The 21,016-nt window shown below is 52.1% G+C and overlaps 1 protein-coding gene across 3 annotated transcripts in view; it reads left to right on the top strand.

Annotated features, from left to right (window-relative positions):
• The window catches only part of RRBP1 (ribosome binding protein 1), a 90,024-nt gene extending 69,279 nt beyond the window's left edge, over positions 1–20,745 (top strand). The window contains exons 7-24 of one of the 3 annotated variants that reach the window (XM_090286019.1): positions 472–625; positions 4,742–4,880; positions 6,850–7,028; positions 7,190–7,224; positions 9,787–9,877; positions 10,791–10,883; positions 12,906–12,998; positions 13,083–13,166; positions 13,294–13,383; positions 14,134–14,226; positions 14,604–14,675; positions 15,261–15,356; positions 15,897–15,980; positions 17,706–17,822; positions 18,598–18,681; positions 18,941–19,036; positions 19,587–19,730; positions 20,190–20,745. In XM_090286019.1, coding sequence (XP_090142145.1) covers positions 472–625; positions 4,742–4,880; positions 6,850–7,028; positions 7,190–7,224; positions 9,787–9,877; positions 10,791–10,883; positions 12,906–12,998; positions 13,083–13,166; positions 13,294–13,383; positions 14,134–14,226; positions 14,604–14,675; positions 15,261–15,356; positions 15,897–15,980; positions 17,706–17,822; positions 18,598–18,681; positions 18,941–19,036; positions 19,587–19,730; positions 20,190–20,228 — 1,783 coding nt within the window. In that variant the 3' untranslated portion in view covers positions 20,229–20,745. The remainder of the gene's footprint in view (positions 1–471; positions 626–4,741; positions 4,881–6,849; positions 7,029–7,189; positions 7,225–9,786; positions 9,878–10,790; positions 10,884–12,905; positions 12,999–13,082; positions 13,167–13,293; positions 13,384–14,133; positions 14,227–14,603; positions 14,676–15,260; positions 15,357–15,896; positions 15,981–17,705; positions 17,823–18,597; positions 18,682–18,940; positions 19,037–19,586; positions 19,731–20,189) is intronic. The other 2 variants (XM_090286020.1, XM_090286021.1) reach the window with 2 other exon arrangements.
• The last annotated feature ends 271 nt before the right edge of the window (positions 20,746–21,016 follow it).

Genomic DNA, 21,016 nt, shown 5'->3' on the forward strand with positions numbered 1-21,016 from the left:
AGGGTTCTGTTTTGTGAAGTGTCTCAGCTTCCTGCTTGGGGTAGTCTCCAGTGAAATAAGGCACATGGATGAAAACAGGCTGCTGTCCCTGGCCCTGTTTTTTGGGGGTAGGGGTTTGGCGAGGCAAGGCAGCCTACATCCTAGGGTTTATTTGGACCCTGATTGTCAATGAGGAAAAGAATGTCTCGCGTTTTCTCTATCTGAATTTCCAGATGCCTGGGAGAGGTACCCCTGGGATATTTTAGTTTACATTTTGCTCTTTGCTCTCTCTGGTCCACACGCCTGGCTGAAAGTGTAAGAGGGGCTTTGATAATAGCTCCAAGACTTGGGTAACTACTTCGTAAAGAGCAGGTGCCCCAGAGGGAAGGCTCATATCACAGTCCCAGTCAGCCAGGGGCAGTGCTCAGGCTGGCAACAGCTGACTTGAGCCCTCTTCTGTCTGTCAGCTGGGGGCTGGTGACTGTCTTGCAGGCAGAATACAGAGCTAGCCAAGCTCCGGCAGGAGCTCAGCAAGGTCAGCAAGGAGCTGGTGGAGAAGTCGGAGGTGACGCGGCAGGAGGAGCAGCAGCGGAAGGCTCTGGAGGCCAAAGCAGCTGCCTTCGAGAAGCAGGTGCTGCAGCTGCAGGTGAGTTGGTGTGGTGACCGCCTCAGTGCCCTGCTCAGCCTGCCCACGGGGCCTGTCTGTGTAGCAGGGATGGGCCAGGACTTGCCTGGCCACACAGAGCCGTGTCGTTCCCAGCCATGACTGACAGCTGGGGACTCAGGCAGGACTGGAACCAGAACGCTCAGCCTTGGCCTACTGAATAATGGTTATAACTCGCTAGCTTCAAATGGGTGCTCTCTGTGTGCTAAGTGTTGTTCTAAGCACTTTACAAGCATTAACTCAGCTAATTCTAATTGTAACCATATGAGTAGGTTCTGTTACTTTCTGGAATTTACCCATAAGGAAATTGGAGGCTCAGGGAAGTTAAGCAACTACCCCAAGTTTACACAGAGGCAGGATTTCAACCCCAGATCTTGCCCCAGCACTGTTTGTTCTACCACACTCACTGCCATCTCTGGTACCAAAGCTCAGGCCATAGCCATCCAACTAATGTTAGCAGCCTCTGGCTTCAAGGCTGGGTGAGTGTTCTTCTTTCTCAGCCTCTAGACGTGGCCTAGAAGCTCTTGTTTTCCCAGGAGAGTGCCCTTTCTCCAGAGGAAGGAAGATTGTCCTCCTGTCCCCAAAGCGCACTGGGCAATATGTAGCTGCCTGTTGGCCTGATCACTTCTGGATGCCCCAGCTGGCCTGTTTCGGGGTAGAGTGACAGGGTGTGGGGAGCCTTGATATCATGCCTGCTTTTCATTTTAACTCTTCTGGATAATGAGGAAATCCTTCCATCCTGAAGGGCTTTAGGCCCTTTTTCTGCATAGTCATTGAAACTAGGCCTTAGCACATAGGACAATGGGAGCTGTCTTGTAGAAGGGACAAGAATGACAAACAAACTTGTAAGACCGATGCTTGTGTGTCTACCTACAAGAGACTAAAAAGGAAAATGGACAAATAAACACAGTTTAGATTGTTTAGGTGGAATTGAGGTGGATAATTTCGCGTTTACTGATTTTCATGTAAATCAGGTCCACCCAGACTAATGAAATCAGAATCACTGAGATGGGCATGGCCATGATTATGATTTAAAGGTTCCTTGGGTGGTTCTGGTGCTTCTGGTACCCAGGGTGTTGACAATACTTGTGTCATTGCTATCCAGCCTGGAACCAAGGCCTGGGCCCGGCTCTCATCAATAAGCCCCAGATTCTGAGCATCTCCTGCCCTCTGAGGTCCTCAGCCTGGAGCCACACCATGGAGCCCATTCTGGGAGTGGCTGGCCATGGGTGGTGGGGTGGACCAGAACATGATGTTGACAGGCCCCTGGTATCTGCTGCAGGATTTCCGAGCCTCTGTTTTCCCATCTGTAACATAGGCATGACAGTAGTACCTGTTTCATGGGGTGGTTGAGGATTAACCATGTAACACACACACACAGTGCCTAGAACAGTGCCTCGCACAGAAAAAGGGCTCAATAAACGTGAACCTTACAAGGGCCCACTGACTTGGGGTTTAGGGTGTAGGAAGCATCTCTGTGTGCCATACTAGAATGAAAACTATTGTCTTTTTTTTTTTAAGTATTTTATTATGTTGTTACAGTAGTCCCAATTTTATCCCTTTGCTCCCCTCTGCCCAGTAACCCCTTTCCCCAGCAATCCCACCCCCTTTAGTTCATGTCCATGGGTTGTGCAAATAAGTTCTGTGGCTTCACCCTTTCCTATATTATTCTTTTTTTTAAAGTATATTTTATTGATTATATTGTTACAATAGTTCCAACTTTTTCCCCTTTGCTCCCCTCCACCAGCACCCCCCCTCCCCAAGCAATCCCCCCCGCAAGTGCATGCCCATGGGTCATACATACAAGCTCTCCCGCTTCACCCTTTTGTATATTCTTGTTCTTTTTTTTAAATAAATAAATGATTAATTAATAATTTTAACAATAAAAAATAACAATCCCTCCCTCTCAGACTTAAGACCCTTTATAATCTTATAAAGGACAATGGGCGAAGGTCTTGCACTCCTCTAGCTGCTTCGAGCTGGATATGGGTCCAGAAATCCCTAATAAGAGTGGGGATCCTATATTATTCTTAACTTCCCCCTGTCTATTTTATACCAACCAATTATACTTCCTAATCCCTGCACCATGTCCCCATTTCTCCCCCTTCCCCTTCCCAGCTGATAACCCTCCAAATGATCCCTGTCCCTCTGATTCTGTTTTATTCTGGTTTGCTTAGTTGGACTTTGCTTTTACTTTTTAGATTCAGTTGTTGATAGTTGTGAGTTTGTTGTCATTTTAGTGTTCATAGTTTTGATCTTCTTAAATAAGTCCCTTTAACATTTCATACAATAATGGCTTGGTGATAATGAACTCTTTTAGCTTTACCTTGTCTGGGAAGCACTTCATTTGCCCTTCCATTCCAAATGAGAGCTTTGCTGGGTAGAGTAATCTTGGTTGTAGGTCCTTTTCATTACATGGAATACTTCTTGCCAGTCCCTTCTTGCCTGCAAAGTTTCTTTTGAGATTCAGCTGAGAGTCTTATAGACACCCCTTTGTAGGTAACTCTCTGCTTTTCTCTAGCTGCTTTTAAGATTCTCTCTTTATCTTTCACCTTTGTCATTTTAATGATGATGTGTCTTGGTGTGGTCCTTTCTGGGTCTAGCTTGTTTGGGACTCTGTGCTTCCTGGACTTGTATGTCTATTTCCTTCACCAAATTTGGGAAGTTTTCCTTCATTATTTTTTCACGTAAGCTTTCAATTTCTTGCTCTTCCTCTTCTCCTTCTGGCACCCCTTTTATTCGAATGTTGGCACATTTAAAGTTGTTCCAGAGGTTCCTAAATCCCTCTTCATTTTTTTCAATTCTTGTTTCCTCATTTTGTAGTGATTGACTGTTTTTTCTTCCTTATGTTCCAAATCATTGATTTGAACTCCGGTTTCCTTCCCTTCACCATTGGTTTTGTATGTATTTTCCTTCATTTCACTTAGCATAGCCTTTGCTTCTTCCCTTATGCATTTGCCATACTCAGGCATATCTGTCAAGCCTGTGAGCAACTTTATCACCAGTGTTTTGAACTCTGTGTCTGTTAGGTTGTCTATCTCCTCATTTGTTAGGTTGGCTATCTCTTTGTTGCTTAGTTCTCCCACTGGAACCTTGATCTGTTCCCCCTTTTGGGTCATATTTATATGTCTCCTCATCTTGACAGGCTCCTGTGTTTGTTTGCCTCTGTGTCTTAAGTAGACCTGTCGCTCCAGTTACGTTGTAAGGGGCAGAACCTTAGGGATTTGTAGTACAGGGTGACCTGTTTCATCAGGTTGTGGTGCAGCATGTGGGGGAGGGGTCTGAGAGAGAACAATGATGCTTGCTCAGCACTTGTCCCTTTTCCAGGCACTTCTCCCACTTTTGTATGGAACTGGCACCTCTCTAGCTGTTGCCCTGGCCATTGTTCCCAGAGTGGGTGGGTCCGCGGACATTCTAGGACCATGGGGGCCCTGTAAGCAAGCGGAGACCAGCAGTTTCTTCCTCCGCCCCCACCCCCATTGATTTATTTGCACAGTCAGAAGCAATGAGGCTTGATTTTCCCTGGCACCGGGACCGTGAACTGCGCAGTCTGGTCAGGAGCTGGGACCGCTCCCCAGGTGTCCCTCCCCACTTTTTAAAATGTGTGACTGCGCTTTCCGCTGACCTGATGCTGCCAATGCTGTGCTGTCGCTGCCACCACACCACATCCTTTCTGCCCCGGCTCCGCCCCTCCTACCTGTCTGGATGAGTATTTCTTCTTTATATTTTTGTTTGCAGGACTTCCATGCATCTTGGTTTTCTGGAACTTCTGGTTGTCTCTAGTTTTGAGGTAGTTGTATTCCTTCTTAGTTGTGGAGGGATACCCGGCGTGTCTGTCTAGGCCTCCGTCTTGGCCGGAAGTCTTTTTTTCCTTTTTATGACTGTTCTTAACCTGAGGCCCCTGAGCCAGCACTTCAGGGCTGGGATGGGCATGGCCTCCTGGCTTTTTTCAATGGATGAGCTGACTTCAGAAATCCAGGCAGGTTTTATAAAAGTCATCAGGGTGGATGGCAGGGTGTCCCGTGTGTCCTCAGAGCTAGCTGACGGTCTGGCTTCCCCTCTGTATTCTCATGGCCCTTTTCTGTGCCTTCCCTCCAGGTGTCTCACAAGGAGAGTGAGGAAGCCCTGCAGAAGCGCCTTGATGAGGTCAGCCGGGAGCTGTGCCGCTCGCAGACCAGCCATGCCAGCCTTCGGGCAGATGCTGAGAAGGCCCAGGAGCAGCAGCAGCAGCTGGCTGGTGAGGGCAGAGGCTTGGCTTAGAGGCCCCAGGAGGGGCAGGGGGGTCTGTACCAGGGCCACTTCTGTTAGTCTGTGAAGCAGGGATTGGGCCTTGTCAGGGGACAAACTGGAGCCACAGGGGTGAAGCTCATCTCTATGGGAGAGCTGAATTGGGGTGAAATTTGTGAGGGCTAGGTGATGGGGAGAAGCTTCTGAGGGCAGGATGTGGGGAAGATAGGGGGAAAGAACCTTTGAGGGCTGGGTGGTGGCCGAAGGTGCTGCCATCTCTGGCCTTGTATGTTTGCTGTGGAGCCCCAGCTGGAGTCATGGTGGATGAACCGAAGTACTCCTGAGATCATTGCTTGCTTTCTTGCTGACTTCTTCTGGACCTTTCTGGCTTTCTTGGCTCATTGGCTTAAGAGGTCAGGTTTGGAAAGTGGGCCTATGGTTCTCTTGTGCTCACTTGTCTGCTTCACAGTCAGAGGATGATGAAGTTGGGGCACCAAGGGCCTCTACAGAAAGAAGACATACAATGTCAGTGACATCCTGATGGTCATTTGCTCGGCATGAGTGACAGCCAGGGCTGAGCACTGCTGTGGGCACTGGGACATGGTCAGGAGTGAAGCAGTGGGCATCAGGGCAGCGTTCTAGCAGGAGAGAGAGGCATAGGTAGATAAGACACATGTCGACAGGGTCAGACAGCCTCGTGCTCTACAGACTTCAAACAGACAGCAGGGCCTAGAGCAGGACTGGCAAGCTGTTTCTGTGAAGAGCCAGGTAGTAAATGTTTATGGCTCTGTGAGTCAGATGGTGTCTGACAACTGCTCAGCTTTGCTGCGGTAGTGCAGAAGCAACCCCAGACAGTAGGTAAACAGACAGGCCTAGCTGTGTTTCTATAAAGCTTTATTTACAAAAATGGGTGGCCTGTGGGCTTGGGTTGCTGACCTCTCTAATGGGCAAAATGTGGCTTTAGATGGGGCAGGTGGTTGGGGGTGGTAGGGATATTTAAGCTGAGGTCTGGATGATGGGAAGGAAGGAGCAGAATGGTCAGCACAGGACCTCTGCAAATGGTAATGAACTTGAACTTGGACTGTACAAGAAATAGGTCAGTGAGTGACTGAAGCAAGAAGGCAAGTGGCCACTGTGGGGCCAGATGGGTGACCCTCCCTGTGAAGAGTTTGGGTGCTGTGCTCAGTGATGGGAGTGCTCAGAGAGTTTGAGGAAGGGGGATGGCATAATCCCATTTGCACTTCCGATGCTTGATGCTGGGTGGAGAATGGACTGGAGGGGCAGCAGGGGACCAGGGATGAGGCTCTTGCAGTTATTCAGGCCAAAAAGCAATAGAGCTGGACTCAGCCACAGAGGTCCTGGTGCGGAAGAGATGGACTTGGGAACAGTGGATGTAGAATCCATGCGCCTCAAATGTGGGTGGGAAGTGGGCCACAGGAAAGCAGGGCGGCCATGATGGGAAGGTCAGAGTGCTGAATTCGAGTTGCCTAAGCCTAAGGAGAGTTTCATTGGGGAGTGTCAGGCAGCTGAGTATGTCTGGGGGTGAGATCAGAGCTTTGGGACTTTGCAGAGTCATAGGCATGTGAATGACATTTAGACCCATGGGATTTATCTGAAGTCATCGAGGGAGGACACACCCAGAAGACCCCTGTCCTTGGTCTCAGCTAATATGAGTCAGTTTCCTAGAGAACAGATTTTCAGAAATTATGACTGAAATCCATTTTAGATTTTTCTCATTTTTCCCATGAATGATCTGAGGGCATTTATTCTACCCTAATGTATCCTCAAGAACAAAGCCAGGGTGTGACTTTATCCAGTCACTAGTAAGACATCCCACTGGTCAGAAGTAAGTCTTAACCCCCAGTCACACAGAGGAGGCAGGGGAGGGAGTCCTTGGTGCTCATGTGTTAAGGGGCAGGTGTATTATCCATCCCAGGCGTTCACTGCCCCTGAATCACTTTGATCCCCTTCTGGCACAGAGCTGCACAGCAAGTTACAGTCCTCCGAGGCAGAGGTGAAGAGCAAGTGCGAGGAGCTGAGTGGTCTACATGGACAGCTCAAGGAATCCAGGGCAGAGAACTCACAGCTCACAGAGAGAATCCGGTCCATTGAGGCCCTACTGGAGGCAGGCCAGGCCCGGGAAGCCCAGGATGCCCAGGTCAGCTGATAACCTCCTCTCCAGGGCTAATAGGAGGGGAGGGAGAATGCCATCAAGTCCCAACCCCTTGTGTAGCGGGATGAGAGCAAATCCCCTCTACCTCGACTAGTAGCTAAATGAGGTGAGTCTCATGGTAACTAGGAGCTTTCTGTCTCTTTCAGGCCAGCCAAGTGGAGGCTGACCAGCAGCAGGCACGGTAAGTGGAGGCAGGGGGCTGCAGCCTCAGCACCAGGTGGCCCAGGACCCTGGGAGCCAGGGCTTTCTGTGGGGCACATGGCTTCCCTCGCAAGAGCCCCTTTCAGAGGCCTCTGCCTTTTCTCCATCCCTCCAGTGACTTTGAGGACAGGGGATAGCCTGGTTGGGAAAGAAGGCAGCCTTGCAAATAGCTCCTTACCTTCTCTTGAGGAGCAAGACTAATTTGTGTGGAGAGTGGCCAGTGCCTCAGCAGGGACACCTCCTGCCATCTCTCCATCTCTCAATGGGGAGGGAGGGACTAGCTGGTTGGGAGTTCTCGCTCTAGCTACAGGTGAGGGACTTGAGAGACTGAAGTCATAAATCAAATAGGAAAAATAGTTCCACACCCTGAATGGAGAACCTGGGAGATGGCCCAGGCTTTTTGCACAGATTTGGGACATCAGTACAGTTCAGAGCTCACCAAGTGGAAGAGTTGTCTGCGAGGTGAAGTCACTGCTGGAAGACTTTGTTTTTCCTCCATGTTGGGGGCCCAGCACTAGGCGGTGCTGAGGGACGGTTTGCAGTTGTTAAGGCCACAGCTGACATCTGGGTGGGGCAGCTCAAGTTGGGGCCAGAGTCCATGGAACTGTCACATCTGGGATACGTGTCCCTTAGTGGATGCCTATGGGCTTGAGAGGTGTGGATCATGGCTGCCAGGACCAGAAGTCCACAGAGCAGCCGTGTGGGGGTGAATCGTGGAAGGTGTCCCTTGTTCTGGCTGCTGCTGCCAGTGAGTCATCTCTCCTGTGCATCCACAGTCCACGGCCCATGTTCCCTGGCCACAGGCTCCAGGGTTTGGGGGCTGGAGATGGAAGCCCATCCAGGGGGCCCAAAGTGCCTTGTGGAACCCAGAACTAAACCCTCTTCATCTTCTTTTCCCAATGTATGTTTTTCAGGAAAGATTGGGGAAATTTTGTTTCTTATGGTATTTATTGGGGTAGAGAGGTTGTATTTGTTTAGGTTTTTGCTCTCTTGTATTTTAAGGTCAGATTCCAGCCACACAGTGAATTCTTAGGGTACTTTAGTCATGGTACAAATAGGGTTCATTCCAGTTTTCTGCGTTGTGCAGATGTATTTGGCAGAAATTGGGTTTTTTTATTTCCTTCTCAGATGATTTATCTGAAAGTTTTGTTTAGGCCAGGCCATTCTGTTCTAGGGTGGTGATGAGTTATTGAGCCCTAGACTCTAGAACTCAGCGGTCATCGAGGGGGTAGTTATCAACATATCCTTGCCACTGGCCTCCTGAGTGTTCTTCTGCAGGACTTTGTTCTTTCAGGGACCCTCCTGGAGTAGTTTGCTGGAGGTAAGCTGTTGCCTAATGCAGGGGCTGGAGGGAATAGCTCTGAAGGGTCCCCTAGGAATTTTGAGGGTGGGGTCAGGGTTCTGTGGGCCTGAAACCAACATCCAGGAACTTAACAACTATCTTCAAGGCCAGATGCAAACTGTATTTAGAATAAAAATGTGAGTTGGTGTACAGCGGGTATCCATGCCCAGGTAGGGTGGTCGGGACAACAAGCATGCTCTGCCCATGGCTGAAATTATGTTTACTCCTAACATACATTAGAATGGTGGCTATCAAAAAGTTTTTGATCATGGTCCATAATAAGAAATACAAATATGTATGTCCCCATCTGGTGGTAGTGGCAGCCCTCCTCTGGCAGGAGTGTCCTTGGTGAGGCTTTCTTCCCACTTTCCAAGTGGCTCTGGTTGTGCTGCCTCAGGTCAGCATGATCATCCTGGACTTTAGATTACACATGTCCCTGGGGCCTTGCTGGTCCTAAATCTTAGTGAAGAAGGTGACATATCCAGGTGTTCATCTGAAGCCTGTTCCTCCGAACAGCTAGTACAGTTGTAGTGTCAGCCTTTCACTTTCTGGGTGAAGAGATTGAGTGAAGCCCACCTGGGTCATTGAATCTGGAGGAAAGCGTGAAAAAATGGGACTGACATCTTTGGGGGTTATCTTGGGGCTGCTTTCTCAGAGCCGGGCACAGACTGAGGGAGGAGCCTTTGAGTCTCAGCAGTTAGTTTTTGGCCAAGGGATGGCCCTGCTGTACCCAGTGAGCTGCTGAGAACAGCGGTGATCAGGGTGTGGGTGAGCAGGTGACAGTGCCGCATGAGTCTGTAGCTCAGGTGTCCTCTGAGAAGGGCCAGTTGACAAGTTCTGTGGGGGCAGAGCAGGACCAGGTTGGTCAAGAGCCATGTAACCAGACAGTGGGCTTGGTTCACTAGAGGAAAAAACTTCCCAAAAACTACTGTCTGTGTCCCTCCCTGCCCTGGCCTCTGACCTCTCCAGTCTCAATGGCCATTGTCACCAAGTGGGACTCTGGTGGCCTCTGGGGTCAGTGCCCTGGTCCCTGGACACTCAGGATGAATGAAGGGAGTGGGTAGCTGCTTGGTCTTCCCCAAAACTTGTGCCCTGCGAGGCGGTCAGGGGAGTGGGAGGTGCTCCTGGCTAGTCCCGAGACAGGTCTGTGGGGACTGTGTGCCCTCAGAGCCCAGCAGTGACCCCACTATCTCCCTTCAGCATTAAGGAGCTTGAGTCCCAGGTGTGGTGTCTGGAAAAGGAGGCAATGGAGCTCAAGGAGGCAGTCGAGCAGCAGAAAGTGAAGAACAATGTGAGTATTGGGCACATATGTACACAGAGGTGAAGGGGCTGAGAACATCGTTCATGTCAAAGGCATGCGTTTGCACAGGGTGGGGTGGCGTGGTAAGGCTGGCCTCAGACTAGTCTGGAAGGGGCCTAGCTGCAACTTTACATGCTGTTGTGCTACACACTGCTGAAAGCCTGTCTGTGGGAGCTTGGGGGGTCTCTTTGCCCCTGAAGGTCCATCCAGAGTCACAGGACAGACTCCCCTTAGATCACCTTGGCTCACGTGTCCCTCTATGGAGCCCTCATTATAGGGACAGAATGTGCCAATTGGCCTTGCTGGGGTCATACTGTCAGTCACCTTGTAGTGGGGAGGCTAGCACCAGGAAAAGGGAGTGTGGAAGCCTCTCCCCTCTGTGGGAGGCGTAGGGGTGCAAAGGAGCCTTGGCTGTATCTTCCTAACGAGTCTGCCTACCTATATCTCCCCTCACAGAGCCTGGGCTTTCAGGTGGCCATGTCTGCTCTCCCCAGAGGACGTTCCACCTATGCCTCCCTGTGGCTCCTGGCTTGGCCAGAGCCAGCCAAGGAGCTAGTGCTTACTGTTTGGTGACAAGGGCCTCTTCTTTCTTAGGAGCCAGGCTGACCCTCCCTTCTCCAGAGTAGAGTCTCCCTGAAAAGATGCTCAGACTACTCATGCCTTTATGCCACAACCACCCCACCAGAGTGGGCTCCAGCACTCTGGCATTGTATTAGTGTGGCCTAAGAGGCCCAGTGGATGTGGCTGAAGAGAAAGGGCACTTTGTCCCTTTGCAGGCCCCCTGTGGGACCCAGAGTGGGGTCATGGAGGCTCTGCCCTGCTGAAACCCACTGAGGCAGCTCCTGGGGGATATGTCAGCTGCTGCCCCATCTGGCTGCTAACTTTTTCCATGTCCTTCCCCCAGGACCTCCGAGAGAAGAATTGGAAGGCGATGGAGGCACTGGCCTCAGCCGAGAGAGCCTCTGAGGAAAAGCTGCGCTCCCTGACCCACGCCAAGGTCAGAGTCCCATCCTTAGTCTTGCCTACTAGTGAAGAGACTCGATCAGCAGCACTTCATGTAGTTTAGCAAAACACAAAACTCATAAACTGTGTGCAGTGCAGCCTTGGCCCTGGAGTGTCTCAGAAATCCACACCAGGATCCCTCCTAGAGGCTGGCACAGAGAGTGCCCCAGCTTCTCCATCTTCCTCCTTCCTCCCTCCCTTGATCAATCCCTAAGATGATAGGGGGCAATGTACCCTTGATTGCTCTTTCTCACCTGGACCCTTTGCCATCAGGGGGCAGAGACAGAGGCCAATGGGGCCTATGAGCCCTCCTGGCTGCACTGCCTGTGAATGAGCTCAACATTGAGCTGTCTTCAAAACCCTGATAATTTTGTCTGATCCTAATGCTTTCTCAGGGTCTCTGAAACCATGGTCCAGTAGGTTCTATGATTGCTCTTTACAAAAGTCACAGAGGTGAAGGACATCTTTAGCAGCACTCAGGCCCTGAAGTCCACATTGGTCCTATGCTCCAGATTGGACAGAATGTAGGCATCTCAGTGTCTGGGGCCCTCACATCACTTCTGGAGTCCTGGGCTGGGAGCCACTGCTGAGGCTGTGGTTGGAGGCATGGCCTGCAACAACAGTAGCAAGTGGAGTCCTTGCCCACTGCTTCTTGCTACACATTTCCATCTCTAATGTAGGGCCCCAGGTGGCCAGCTCTCCCCTCCCAGCCTCACTGATGTAGAACAAATGTCTTTCCTGTTATCAGGAGATTTGCAGATTTCATAAGCCTCCCAGGAGGCCTGAAGGTTGTATAAAATTGGGCCCTGAGATAAGGTGGGAGGTGAAGGCTGGCCTCCGGTTCCATTGTGGCAGGTGTACTTAGACTCCCCAGAGATGATCTGGGAGCCTGTCTGGCTTTTCTGTGGCAAATGGAGAATATGACCAGAGATGTCACCTGACTTGCTCATGGTCACACAGCCAGATTGAGACAGGAGCTGACTTCAGATTCCCACAACTGGGGGCCTGAACAGTGGTTGGGGGTGTATGGCAGGCCATAGGCATGGTCTGTGGATCACTGGGTGAGTCAAGAAGGGATTGCTTCTAAGACTTGAGTCCCGACCATGTGGTGCTGTGGTCAGGCTGGGTGTCCATTTATCAGATGTCCTCCCTGCGCATAGACCAGCACACCAATCGACAGCTCTAATCCAGTCAGAGTTCCTAATGCTACCCGTGGGATTGTGGCACAGCTGGCAATAGGTTCAACCTGCTGGGGACAGGTTATTAGAGACTTTCTGTTAGCCAGAAATCTCCTGAGTCACCTCCCCAGGATGTGGAGAGAGGGGGCGTTATCTGTCTTCAGGGGATGCTGCTGTCCTAGGCTTTGCTTTGCAACTCCTTTGGTCCTTATGCTGTGAGTGGGAGCTATAAGGAGGACAAAGATGGGCAGCGGCCCAGCATGGCATGGCCACAGCATAACTCTGACCAAGGCCTTATACCCATCAAGTTGATTCCTGCTCTGCAAAGTGGGAGTACTGATTCTTCCTTCCTCCAAGGTTGTGAGGTGTCCCACCACACCTGGCCAGCAGTAGCTCCTAACTTTAGTGGCTACTGGGAGACACGCCTCTTCCTTGCTTCCTTCTTGGCTTCCACAGTAGCTTGGACACCTCTTCTGCATAGTGGGGAGACACCAACCCACACACATACACGGGTAGCTTGGAAATTGAGAACTGATTTAGCCTGAGTATCTGCTGGAAGGTGTTGGATTAACTCATACCTGTCACATGGGCCAGCCTGCTGTCCCCCTTTATTAGAACTGAGTCTGTTTAAAATTGACCTGACACAGGCTGGGGAAGCAACAAATGGCCACTGAGGTTAAACACACACCCCTTAATCAACCCCACAAAGCCATCCCCCATCTCCTTTGATCCTTCTCCGTACCCTTCCTGGGATGGAGACCCTAGCATCTCTAAAACATCCCTTGGGTTGCTCTGTAAGTCCACATCTGAACACTGCCCTCCCTCCCCTCCCTGTACAGGAGGAATCAGAAAAGCAGCTCAGGCTGACAGAGGCGCAGACCAAGGAGGCCCTGCTTGCTCTGTTCCCAGCGCTCTCCGATACAGTCCACCAGGTAGTTGGGGGGCGGGGGGCACTCCCTGGGACCCCACTGCTCATCAGGAATGTTACTGAGCCCCTTTGCACATTTTTGTTGCAGAATTACACTGAGTGGCTCCAGGATCTCAGAGAAAAAAGCCTGGAACTGCTGAAGCAGCTGCCAGCGAACACAGAGCCCTCCTCGGTAAGCAGGGTGTAAACACCCTGGAGGGGCTGCCACTTGCTCTCCCGTCCCCTGTTTGGTTTCATCAAGCTGCCAAAGATACTTTTGTGCTTGGCTAAGCAGACCCTGTTCTGCCCTCTGCCCTTAGGACCTGGCCTCCAAGCTGAGGGAGGCTGAGGAGATCCAGAGCACCCTGCAGACTGAGTGTGACCAGTACCGCACCATTCTGGCTGAGACAGTAAGGCAGGAGGGCTGGGGCCTCTGTCCTGCCAGGGGGCTTCTGGGCCTGCAGGGCAGGAGGCTGATGGTGGTGTGGAAAAGCCCACTGGCCCTTCAAGAAACCCTGGCTTTACAGGCTCTGTAGGACTTTGGGCACGTCACGACCCCTGTCTGGGCCCCATGTCATTGGCTGAATGGTAAAAAGGATGAGGAAGGTGCTCAGTCTTCATTGCTTCTAAGCTGTGGAGAGGGCTGAGATGAAGGTTTGAGGCTGCTCTCGGGATTGGAGAGACTTGGTCATATGACACAACAGTATGGGAAGGGAAGGGAAGACGTGAGCATCTGGCTGACAGCTGCCTTGAAGTTGTAGCCTCTGTGACCCCAGGAGTAATGCTAGATCCACCTCTCCCACCCTGACTTATCTCATCCTGTGTTCCTCGTCCTGGCTCACTTTGGTTGGCACTGGTGGCAAACTCAACAGAGATAAGAGTTCCTGTGGCCTCATTTGGGTCATAGGCCTCATTCCACTGTGTGGCCTGCAGTCTCTGTTCACACACTGGCCAGAGGGCCCCACTCCAGGACTGTGGACCACCTTGCTCCCCATGTGATACTACCTGACAAAATCAGAGCAGGGTCACACTGGCAGTCAGGTGGTCACCATGGAGAGACCGAAGGGACAGGATGACTCAGTTGTGTGTTTATGTGGGGTGGGACCTCCACGGAAAGAGCCCTGCCTCAGTGTCATCCCCCTCCCACGCCCCCCACCAAGGAGGGCATGCTCAGAGACCTGCAGAAGAGTGTGGAGCAGGAGGAGCAGGTGTGGAAGGCCAAAGTCAGCACCACAGAGGATGAGCTCCAAAAGGTACAACACAGGCTTTCTGACCTTCTCTAGGGTCCAGTGACAAGAATATTGCTCCAGGAGGTCCACCTTCCCTAGGAATTCAAACATAACTTACTAAGAAAGACAGCTGGGTCAGAATTTTGTAAAAATCCAAGGGGAAAGCTGATGAGATTATTTGGGAGACAAGAGTCATGTTTTCAGGTTTTTGGTGATGCCACATTTATATGGTGATTGCAGAATGACAGCTAAGTCCTCAATATCAAGGAAACCCCCCACCCCCGTCCCCTACTCGCCTCTAGGAAGAGGCTGTTGGGTCACACTCAGAGTGGGTGGGCATCACTGGGCTTCTTGAGAGATGGGGCTTGTATTTGACAAAGAGCCTTCCCCTTGCTTTGTAGTCACGAGTCACAGTAAAACATCTTGAGGAGATTGTAGAGAAACTAAAAGGAGAACTTGAAAGTTCAGATCAGGTACGTATGGGGAATCTGCTCAGAGGGCTGCTTTCCTTATTACAGAGCCATGTTGTTACTAAGGCTATGTTAGTTATTTTCCCTTGTGGACCACATGTCTTAAGAGTGGCTGGGGATCTTGTCAATCCTGCTTTTCCATAATGAGAGCCATCACAACCTGAGTGGACAATGTGGATATGTGCAGAATACCCAGCCCTGGTAAACGGTGGCTTCTACAGAGGCCACCTGAGTCATGGGAAGTGTGCAAGGTGGCTCCACTGCCCTCTGCAGACACATTGTCAGCTCTGGCCTTGAAGAAGGTGCCCCTGGAATCTACCTAGCAAGTAAATCTGAAAGCTCTCCTTTCTCTGACTGCCGAGGTCTAAGAACACAGACCCAGGAGTGCTGGAGTTCAAGTACTATTTTCAGAAAGGGTTCTGTTGCCATGGACTCCTTTCTTCCTGGCCTTGGTTGGCTCCATAGCCAGTGGGCCTTGGAGGACTCCTCTTACTCCTTATCCCAGGGCCACACTTGTCACCCCATCACCCTGTTCCCTGCTGGCTAACTTGAGGCCTCTAATGTGTGCATGTGGATGTGTGTTTCCAGGTGAGGGAGCACACCTCACATCTGGAGGCTGAGCTGGAGAAGCACATGGCAGCCGCTAGTGCTGAGTGCCAGAGCTACGCCAAGGAGGTGGCAGGGGTGAGTCTCCCTTGGGGTCTCAGCCTGCCCAGAATTGCCTCTCTTCAGCAGCTCTCATTAAGACGAGCTCGAAGTCCTAGTTCTCAGGCTTTACTCTAGTCTTGGGCCAGCCGACAGGGCAGGGGTGAAGCCAAGTCAGCTGTGCAGCAAGAGAATTGTCTACCTGGCTTGGTGATACCATTTCTGGGGGAAATGGACTTAAATCTGATACTGTTTTCTGACTTCAGAAGCAGAAAGCACCCCTGATTCTGGTTTAATCTCAAACTTTTGACCTTATTTTGTGGGACAATCCATAAACAATGCAAAGACCCCAGACAGTGTGTAAGTGAATGCCAGCCAGCCTTCCTGAGTCTTCAAAAAAGCAACAGGAGCTGCTGGAGGCCTGGGTGCCCACTGCACTTGCTCTGCTCTGTCATGTACTTAAGGCTTTGGGCTACTGGGTTTGGGCTACGGGGATGTGTTATTAGATTGTCTGTTTAGGTACTGGTTTTCTTTTCTTTATCCTTTTCCCCCATCGCCTGGGTCTGTTTTCTCCTCAAGTTGAGGCAGCTTTTATTAGAATCTCAGTCTCAGCTGGATACAGCCAAGAGTGAAGCCCAGAAGCAGAGCAATGAGCTTGCCCTGGTGAGTGAACATGGTGTGGGACAGCATGTGTGACATGGGGGGGTGTGTGTATGAGATTCATTCCAGGCATGCTTTTACATCCTGTCAGAGGGAACGCGGGTTGACGGGGCCAGGCTTTGATTGGGCTGTGCTGATGGGGCTCCCTATACATTTGCTCAAAACTCCAAGTGGGCCTATCGCTGCCGGGACCAACGTGCCCCACCTTTCATCTCTCTCGGTGCAAACTGGTCCCAGGCCACAGTGCAGGGAGTTCAGGGTAGTCTGACACCTGGGCCTTTTCTGGGCTTGGCTGCTCTCTGCTCCATGGCTGTTTGCACGGGCGTTGCCCTCTGTGGGGCTTGGGCGTTTTCTCATCATAGCAGTGGCTGAGACGGGTTCCATCCAACCTACAGGCTGGGAGGGAGGCCTCCCTCATGCCTCACAGTAGAAGCAGACTTGCGGAACTCCCTGCTGTGAAGTTGGCCTCTGGTCCTCCCAGTTTTCAGTTGTTGGTGTCTAATTGCAGTCCCGTCCCCACTCCTTGGCAGGGTTAGTCCAGCCTTACAGAAGTAGAGAACCACCCATCTCAATACCAGCTCCAGGGATGGGACTGCAAGCAGCAGCCTGTAAGGCCACAGATGTGTTCTGTTTAATCTGCATGGTCTTTTAAAAAAATTTGAACTAGTTAACATTTAGAAATTGGGAGATTTTGAATGCAAATGGATGTGTCTGGTTTTCTGTGAGGGGACTAAAGGTCTCATGCATGGGCTGCCATTCCCATAGTAGCATCCACTGAGCCTTGAGCAATCCCTACATGGTGCACACACTCCTGACTCCCTGGGGGCCTTACTTGGGACTATTGCACCAGAGAGTGGGTGCCAGCCAGACTGAGTCACCACCTGAGCACAAGAGCCACTCCCTAAAGCAAGGTCTAGATGACAGGCTCTGGGGTGCTGCCCAGGCTGGGGGCATGTGTGGAGAAGACGCCTCTGAGTCTTCATCATTGGCTGGGCAGTTTGGTTTTCACCTTTAGGGATTGTTGGGAGGGAGGGAAGGAAGCGAGGGAATAAGCCCCACAGACTTGGGGCCTTAGACCACCTATATCCCCTGGGAAGCTCATGCCAAGGGCCCACCCAGATCCCCAGACTGGAACTTTTACCTGAACTTCATGGATGCTGCTGCTGCCTCTTCAGATTTGAGGCTCAAATGGTCTGGGGTCTTGGGGACCACCAGATGTGTCACCTGCCCCCAGCAGTGGAGCTTAGGGGTGCAGGGACCTTATTAGACAAGAGTGTCATTTCATAATCTTTTCTAGACCCCCAAAAGGGCTCTGACCGGTGGACAACTTCTGGAGAGAACCCAGGACCTAGGCAGTGCTGTCCATGCTGAGCCTGGTGGCTGCCTCTCACTCCCTTTTGGGTTCCTTAGCTCTGTGTGCCTTGTGTCCGGCAGGGGTCACCGCGCTCCTTGGGAGGTTTTCTGTGCTGGCTGGGCTTGGAGCAGAACACGAGTTAGGCCAGCCCAGGCCCTTGGGCCTAGGCTTGGCACAGGTCAAGGCCTTGGTCCGCTGCCCCATTAAACCTGCCTGGGGACTGCAACACAGGGCACAGTTACCAGACCAGGTCCCCTGCAGGGGCTTTGGCTGTTGAGAGCATCTGCAATGCTCCCAAAGGGGCTGTGTGTGTGTGTGCAAGGTGGGCATGTGTCTGGCTGGGTATTTTGCACAAACACACCCCTCCGTTTCAGGTCAGGCAGCAGTTGAGTGAGATGAAGAGCCACGTAGAGGATGGTGAAGTAGCTGGGTCTCCGGCTTACCCACCAGAGACCCCCCCAGCAGAGCAGGACCCTGTCGAGGTTAGGGCGGTGAGCTGGTCCTCAGATGTCTGTCACTAACTGTCCCTGGGCCCCCTCTACCCCAGTTGGAACACAGGGATGGTGGGCTTCTGTTCTGGCTAAAAACCCACTACTTGCCTTCCCTCCCCACCCCACTATGCTCAGATACCTCGGATGGGTCACCTAGGCTCCGAGGAAGCCACAGAACAGGTGAAAGGGCGGGAAAGGTGTCCAGGCAGGGAGGTGTTGGAAGCTTTATCCTAACGAGGTGCAGGAGGGAAGAGGGATGTGGAGCAGCCAGGCCTGCAACTGGGGTCTATCTCTCACTGTGGTCCTTGCTGGGACATCATTCTCAGGGTGCTTGCTCTCCAGACTTTTGACCCAAGTAATTGCCACCAAAAGCCCTCACCAGGAGGCAGAGGCCTGTCACCAGAATAGTGGGATGGTTGTGGGTGGGGATACTGCTGTGGGGCAGGGCTTGCCCAGTGACTCTGAGGCATCCTTGTCCTGTGGGCGTCACTATAGGTGCCAAAACGCAGCAGACATCTCATCAGCATCTCTTTTCAGCCACTTAGCTTTTGTACCCAGAGGCTGAGGCACCATCTCCCCCAAAGGGGGACCTTTGGAAACGACTTGGTTTGCTGTTGAGTAGAGGCCACTCCAACTGGCCAGAGGCAGGGAAAAGTGGTAGCACTAGAAGCAACTAGAAGACGGAGCCCTCAGGTCTCAGCCTGCCCGGGAGCCTGGACCCTCAAGAGGGTCCTTTACCTGGTTCCCAAAGTATGTTTGTGGTGTTGCCATGCAGCTGAAAACGCAGTTGGAGCAGACAGAAGCCATCCTGGAGGACGAGCAGATGCAGCGGCAGAAGCTCACGGCTGAGTTTGAGGAGGTCAGGCCCTGCCTGGGGGGCCCTAAGCCATGAGCTGTGTTGGGGATGGTGGAGCTGTGGTTCAGGCAGGTGGTTGTGGGTCTAGAGGCCCACACCGCGTTGCAGAGCGTTGCTTTGCAGTCAGTCGCCTGCATCCTGTCCACACACTGGAACTGTTACCCTTTCATGCTGGGTACCCTTTTGTCCCCAAGTGGGCTATGGATTTGAGGTGTCTCACCCAGACCCCATGCCCTAACCCCACTGTCTCTTGTCTGCCAAGGCTCAGAATGCGGTATGTCGGCTACAGGAGGAGCTGGAGAAACTCCGCACTGGCCCCCTTGAGTCTGCAGAAACAGAGGCAGTCACACAGCTGAAGGTAGAAGTGTGGGCTCTGCTCCAAGGCTTGAGGAGGGCCAGCTCTGGGTGTCTGCTTCCTGGGGCACCGGGGGCAGGAATGGGAGAGGAGTCATCTTGTAGCCCCTTGGGCAGGGTGCAGCCTAATTTGGTGGCAGCAGGGGCAAGTGGGCAGTTCCTAACCCTCCAGGGTCATATAGGGCAGCCACTAGTGAATGTGGCTGTTTAAATTAAATAAGACTTGAAGTTCAGTTCCTCAGTTGCAGTGGCCTTATTGCAAGTGTTTAGCAGCCACCACATCTGTCCAGGGGCTGCTGTGTTGCACAGTGCACATCAGAATATCCCCAGAGTCACGGGACGCTCTACTGGCTGTGCTGGTAGACAGGGCCCAGACCTAACTGTAGCCTGGGCTGTTTGCTCCTGGTCATAGCTGCCTGTCTCTGGGTAACCAGGAGACAGAATCCTCAGAGGGCTCTCAGCTCCCAGAGCATTGGGCCCCACAGGCGCGGCCAGGTGGCCTTCCTGATATGTGGCGCATGAAGCCTAATCCCCTTCTACCCCCTAATCCACAGGAGAGACTAGAAAAAGAGAAGAAGTTAACAAGTGATCTGGGACGTGCTGCCACCAAATTACAGGAGCTTTTGAAGACGACCCAGGAACAGCTGGCAAAGGAGAAAGACACAGTGAAGAAGTTGCTGGAGCAGCTGGACAAAACAGTGAGTGTCCTGGCCATGCAGGGCCAATGGCTCACTGCAGGGCTGCTGGGAAGGGCTGAGCATGATACTGGGAGCCCCAGGACTCCTGGGAAGCAAGACAATTAGACTCAGAAGGTAGTTGGGAACAGACTTCTAAAGGCAGCATCAGGACATGCAGCGTCCACCCTTTCATTGGTCTCTTGGGTGAGAAGCATGTCTCTGATGCCCCACTGCCAGTCCAAAGCCTGTGGGACCAAGGTCCTCACCCAAACTCAGGGCCCTCAGCTCCCGCCAACCCTCAGGCATCTCCTCCAGCCCTGGAGTCAGTTCTGGTTCTCCAAGTCCTTCAGAGACTACACAGCACATCGGGAGAGGTTTGGGGTGTAAATCCAGGGGGAACTGGAGGTCCCTAGGGGTTGAGGTAATTGCTCCCCTTGGCTCCTTGGCCCCACATGCTCACCCTCTGCCCTTTGTTTGCAGGAGGACGGTAGCAGCTCAAAGGAGGGCACTTCCGTCTGAATCTCCTGTGCGGAAAAAGAAGTTACTGTTCAACTTACCAAAATGCCTTATACATTCCTTACAAATAAACCAACACAGCGTTGTCTAGGCCCAACTCTGGTGGCTCTGAGAGAAGACATTAGAGACATGAGTCTCTTAGAACCACAGAACTACATCTTCCAGACCCCCAGTTTGTAAAAGAACCTTTGTCACACTCAATAAACACTATTCCCCGCGTCCAGCCCTGGACCACCACAGAGCAGACGCCGAAGCCCTTACCAGCTGTGACAGACCCAGGCTGTGTGCTGGGGAGGCCGGGACCTCTGGCTATCCGTGTGTCGATCAGTGCAATTGTTTTGTCTTTCAGTGGGTCGTGAGGCAGGCAGTGGGTGGACCAGGTGGTGAGTCTCAAAGGCTGTGGGACAGACTGGAAGGGCCCAGCCCAGCCCAGCAAGGCCACAGCCCCTCACCCCTGCCAACCGGAACTGGTGTGTGACCTCCTGGATGTTAATGCCATTAAAACCAACATTGTCGCCCAGCACTGCCATCTTGTCTGCTCTTCTGCTCTGGTTTCCTCACTGGCTGTTGGGCCTGACTGGGATGAGGAGGGGCTGGATCTCTCAGGAGAGAGCCAAGTGTGGTTGTTTCTCTGAAGTTAGGGGATCAGAAGCTCTGCCTAATGTGGGGGTGAGATGCACTGCTTCCTGGTCCCCAGCACTTTTCCTCATTGTGCCACTCAGGCCCCAGTACCCACCTGGCGGGATGAGCAGGGCCTCGGATGTGTGGTGGCCAGATGCACGGACTGTGGT

The sequence above is a fragment of the Furipterus horrens genome, unplaced genomic scaffold, assembly GCF_987537825.1.
Source record: "Furipterus horrens unplaced genomic scaffold, mFurHor1.1.pri manual_scaffold_8, whole genome shotgun sequence".
NCBI classification, from domain to species: domain Eukaryota; kingdom Metazoa; phylum Chordata; class Mammalia; order Chiroptera; family Furipteridae; genus Furipterus; species Furipterus horrens.